Genomic DNA, 5,000 nt, shown 5'->3' on the forward strand with positions numbered 1-5,000 from the left:
GTAATATTGTAGTAATGCTGTAGTTAATACTGTAGTTGTGGTTATACTCTACATACTATAATTACAGGTGTTTATAAGCAGCGCATTGTGCCACAAACTAACTACCTCTGAACTCCAACCTGAACTTCCAGCCAATCACAATCCAGCATTCACACTGACCAGGATGTAAATGTTTTTCCTGTCTGTTTTTGTACATCGCTGTTTTTTATCGCTTTATCGCATGTTAAAATTATTCAAAAGAAAATGAAATCAAATGAATTTTGTTCTTACCCCTCGATAAGTCAGGGTTCCATACACGTTGTAGATCGCCTCCGAACAACCAGCAGGGCAGTGGACACTGAATTCCAACAAAAAAAAACAATTCATTGTATTCATGCATTTTTACTTAAACATTGTAACTTAAAAACAAACAAAGTAGATCAAAAGAAAACAAACTTACGTCATCTTGTCTACATAGTGGTCCAGGTTGGGTCTCGTTATACAACTAATGGCATCTGTATAAATAACACACACACACACACACATACACACACACACACACACACACACACACACATTTCAAAGGTAGCATTTTAAAGCTTGCGTCTATTTAAATGTTCTTTTTGTTGTAAACATTCTTATACATACTCAAAGTTATGAAAATGAATATACTTATTACATCGATTGATTTCTCAATGGCTCTGTTTCCATGGTTAAAGTGAGCTGGTTGATTCCCCACTTTAGCATTGTTCCAATTAGAACCTCTAAATAGAAATGAGCGCTCGGAGACAATCTGTGAGGTCTTAGTTTTAACACCCAGTGATATAAAGAGTGTGTGAGTGATTATAGCAGAGCTTCTCAAACTTTTATTTTGCCCTTCCCCACTTTGGGAGGGGGAGGGGGGCTGGGTTTTCAAGCCCCATCTGTCCTCTAAAAATGTTAATGAAATACTTCAAATTTAAAAACGTGCAATTTATTGCAATCTCAAGTTCTAAAACAATTAAATAGCATCAAATTCAAAATAGAGAACATGTGGAGAGTGTGTGAGTGCTCGGAGACAAGCCGAGAGGTGTTCCTGAGAAGTTCTAAGCTTACAGTCGGGGGTGCAGCCGAGGATTTCAAATCTCAGGCCGGCCTGGTTGTGCCACTCTGACGGCAGGATCCGTATGTACTTCACAGATACAGGGGTTCCGAGCAGCTGAGTAGTGGGAGAACCTCTATCTGTCGCACCCAGAAACACTTCTACCTACAATATAAAAGCACACACACACACACACACACACACACACACACACACACACACACACTTAAATACGGTATATAATTGATAGATTGAAAGAGCTGAAGATTTGTCGCTATGGCAACGATAGTGTGTTTTAACCAGCCTTTAATTGGCCTGTTGCTGTTTTACGATTAAATAAAAAACCTTTAAAAAATACTGAGGATAAATGTTTAAACATGATATTATACCTTTCCATCGAGCATGTAGTCGATCCAGGAAACTCCATCTACGCTGGTCTGGACTTTAAACTTGGTCACCCAGTGATCAGCAGTGGGGCAGCCTTGGATCACAACCCCCGTGATCTTCTTCGTTTCAGGAAGGCTCGTCTGGATCCAAGAATTTTCTGATATACACAGAATCATTGTGTTTAGAAGGTCAGGTGCTTCCTCTAAAACCTGAAGTCAGCCAATAGAACTGCTGCTCATGCTGCATCACATGGCAGTGTAAGACTCTCAGAGGACTGGGGAAGAGATTAAGCTCCTCCCACCCAGACAGCTGAACCACTCAGGAGCTTTCAGAAAGGTTTAATTCTTTGTGATAGATTCTAAAACATTTACAAAAAAAATCACACAAATTCTTGTTTATCACAACACATACCATTACAAACCATTATCCATAATCAAAGAAACCATCTTGGGAACCTTTGAAACTAAATCACATTCTAATGGTCCTTAATGGTGTCCAGATATTTCTAATGGTCCTTAATGATGTCCAGATTACATGTGATCTACCGGGTTGCCAAAGGTGTTTTATTGGTCCTTAATGGATTTAAAAGTTTGCCAAATAAATCAACAGAAATTTGAATGTTTTCCACTACACATACCATTACAAACCATTATCTACAACCATTAAAACCATCACCAAATTTTGTTAATCACTAATGTTTATCATTATCATCAAACCAAAGAAACCAAACGTTTTGAGACATCCTAATGGTCCTTAATGGTGTCCAGATGCCAACATGTGACCTACGGGTTGCCAAAGATTTTAAAAAAGAACATACATTACAAACCAATGTTATACCATTAAACCAAAATGTTTTCCATTACACTGTGTTTGTGTTCATCACAAATCCATTATCATCAAACCACAGAAACCATCTTGGGAACATTTTGAGGCTAAATGACATCCTAATAGTCCTTAATGGTGTCCAGATACCGACGTGTGATCTACTGGTTGCCAAACGTGTTATATTGGTATAATAACAAGGAACCAGTACAATGCAACCAAAAACCAGTAGAGATCCACAGGGTTCCAATAATACAGCTTCCACTAAAACCAATAAAATTCCCATTATAATCAATATCCATGGCCTCCAAGTGTATAATTTCTCATAAGGAGCATGGTGAACTTCAAGTACAAGGTGGAGTTTTTTTTGTATGTCTGGCTTTTTTTCTCAACCATCAGTCTGTCTTTTAAACACTACTCGTTAATAGACTGGTAAAAAAATGTTGAGCAGGAAGGTCTGGTGTGAGGCTCACCACTGGTGGTAGGCATCCAGCAGGTGTTTCCATTGAGTCGAGCGTTTCTGGGTTCTTTTCCCCCCATCGATGAAGAAGCAGAGAGCATCGAGTCTGTAATGCTGCCATCTTCGATTCCTAAACCTCTTACACACACTGGAAAAACACAAATTCTTGTCACTAAATTCTTTATCCAGGTTTTTTTTGTTTGTTTTTGTTCATATATTTTATTGACACACTCAGGATGGAGCACACACACACACACACACACACACACACACACACACACACACACACACACACACACACACACACACATTCATTTACACACATTCACAGTTTGCTATGAAGTACTCATTAACATCACACACCACAGTAACTTCTTGGAATTTGCGTGTGATAAATAGAAGGTGTACCTAATAAACTGGCAGCCCAGCATACGCACTAACATCAGCGTTTTTTGTTCACACCTCCACCTACCGTTCTGCACACAGCTGTACACCACCTCCAGGTATTTGGAAATTAAAGGACACGGGTCGTTTTCCACGTGTGAGAAGAGGAAACAGAACTGATGGTTGTCACACTGCTTACTGACGCGATCGTACGTTCCCGGGACCTCGCAGTGGCCTGGGACACCAAAGACACACACACACACACACACACACACACACACACACACACACACACACACACACACAATATTATTGTATTGTAAATAATCACATTTCACCGCCGGCTTGAGCTCTAGAAAACATCATGCATACCTGATGGCTGAATATTTGCGATCTGGATATTTATAAAAATGATCGAAGTAATAAAATCACAATCCACAATTATATATATATTTTTTATTTTTCAAACCAAAAAAAAAATGTTTTTGGAAATTTTATACATTTGTGATTTAAACTGTATTTTTAATTTTAATTTTAATACTATCATTTTTTTTTATTATCAATTATTAAATTAAGGCTGTGTGTCCATCCATCAAAAATATATCTTTTAATTAATTATTTGTTTGTTTGAAAACTTTTTCAAAAAATTTGCTGATGCAGAAAACAAAATATAATGTTCGGCTGCCATCGACTCTGTCTCTCAGAACACACACACACACACACACACACACACACACACACACACACACACACACACACACACTCTTCAGCTCTGACTCTCCCTTTTCCTCTCATTCCTGTTGATTGTTCTACACTTGTGTGTTTGTGAATTGACTGAACACAGCTATGTTTGACTACGTCCTGGACACCGAGCACGAGCACAAGCACAAGCTTACTACCCCACTCACCTTCACTTCCGTCCATGTAAGGACAGATTTTGTCACTGCGGCGGCCGAAGAATGCAGACTGGATGTTGATGACACTGTTTATGGGACAGTGGAGGACCATGGAGGAGCCTTCACATGTGTACGCTGTCAGGTAGCCTGCAGAGAGCGAGTGAAGAAGAGAGTTGTGTATATTTGTTCCACTATTGTGTAACACTTGGTTCATGTTGCTGTTGTTCGTCTATTTCAGATGTTATACATTATTATTGCCAAATGAATAAAAAAAAAGGGAAAATTACTATAATAATGTGTTAATGGCTGTTTACTGAAATATAAGGGAGAAAACCTTTCAATTTCCGATGTATATTTTGTGTGTGATTTGCAATACTAACATACCATCATGAGGTGGTGGAGGTTCTGGTGTGTTTCCTGTAACGTAAGAGAAGCAGTACAGTGAATATGTTCTTAGCCGAATGTGCCAATTTCTTAATGAATTCAAGGAATTACAAGACGTGTTTATTTATTTGTTCTATATGCATGGGTGCGTTTTATTACCGCGGCGTTTGCAGATGTAGCCTCGCCGATAGTCGCAATTGTCGTCGTTCCACAGGCCGTTGTTGATGTAGATGGAGAGGCAGTCCTCGCTGCCGTAATTATCCGGGTTCCCTGGAACAGCAATCAGTGTATTACAAAGGATTGCTCAATACTTCCTCTCTTTCAAACAGATGATGGAACGGTAAATGTGCTAAATCTTTTCCATAGAGATGTAATAATCCAGGTCATGTGACTTGGTAAAGGAGTGAAAACTTTGGTCTTGGCGTTTACTTTTAATACTATTCTCTCTCTCTCTCACCTGGGGACCAGTTAATATACCGGAATGGAGATCTGTCCATCCACTCCCATCCTCCCTCTGTGACCGAGTCATGAGCACCGATCCACAGAGACACACCCGTGGGAATGGACTGGATATGAGCTGTCAAGCGAAAGAGAAATAAATGCTGAA

The 5,000-nt window shown here is 39.3% G+C and overlaps 1 protein-coding gene across 1 annotated transcript in view; it reads right to left on the reverse strand.

Moving 5' to 3' along the window:
* Positions 1–5,000, reverse strand: part of LOC310739440 (uncharacterized protein) — a 30,270-nt gene that overhangs the window by 12,863 nt on the left and 12,407 nt on the right. The window contains exons 16-25 of the mRNA XM_083565367.1: positions 4,851–4,970; positions 4,553–4,663; positions 4,394–4,426; positions 4,022–4,156; positions 3,202–3,348; positions 2,743–2,877; positions 1,450–1,604; positions 1,075–1,225; positions 440–494; positions 271–337 (exon numbers count right to left, since the gene is read on the reverse strand). Coding sequence (XP_083421493.1) covers positions 271–337; positions 440–494; positions 1,075–1,225; positions 1,450–1,604; positions 2,743–2,877; positions 3,202–3,348; positions 4,022–4,156; positions 4,394–4,426; positions 4,553–4,663; positions 4,851–4,970 — 1,109 coding nt within the window. The remainder of the gene's footprint in view (positions 1–270; positions 338–439; positions 495–1,074; positions 1,226–1,449; positions 1,605–2,742; positions 2,878–3,201; positions 3,349–4,021; positions 4,157–4,393; positions 4,427–4,552; positions 4,664–4,850; positions 4,971–5,000) is intronic.

Source organism: Silurus aristotelis, assembly GCF_946808225.1.
Source record: "Silurus aristotelis genome assembly, chromosome: 16".
Classification (NCBI taxonomy): domain Eukaryota; kingdom Metazoa; phylum Chordata; class Actinopteri; order Siluriformes; family Siluridae; genus Silurus; species Silurus aristotelis.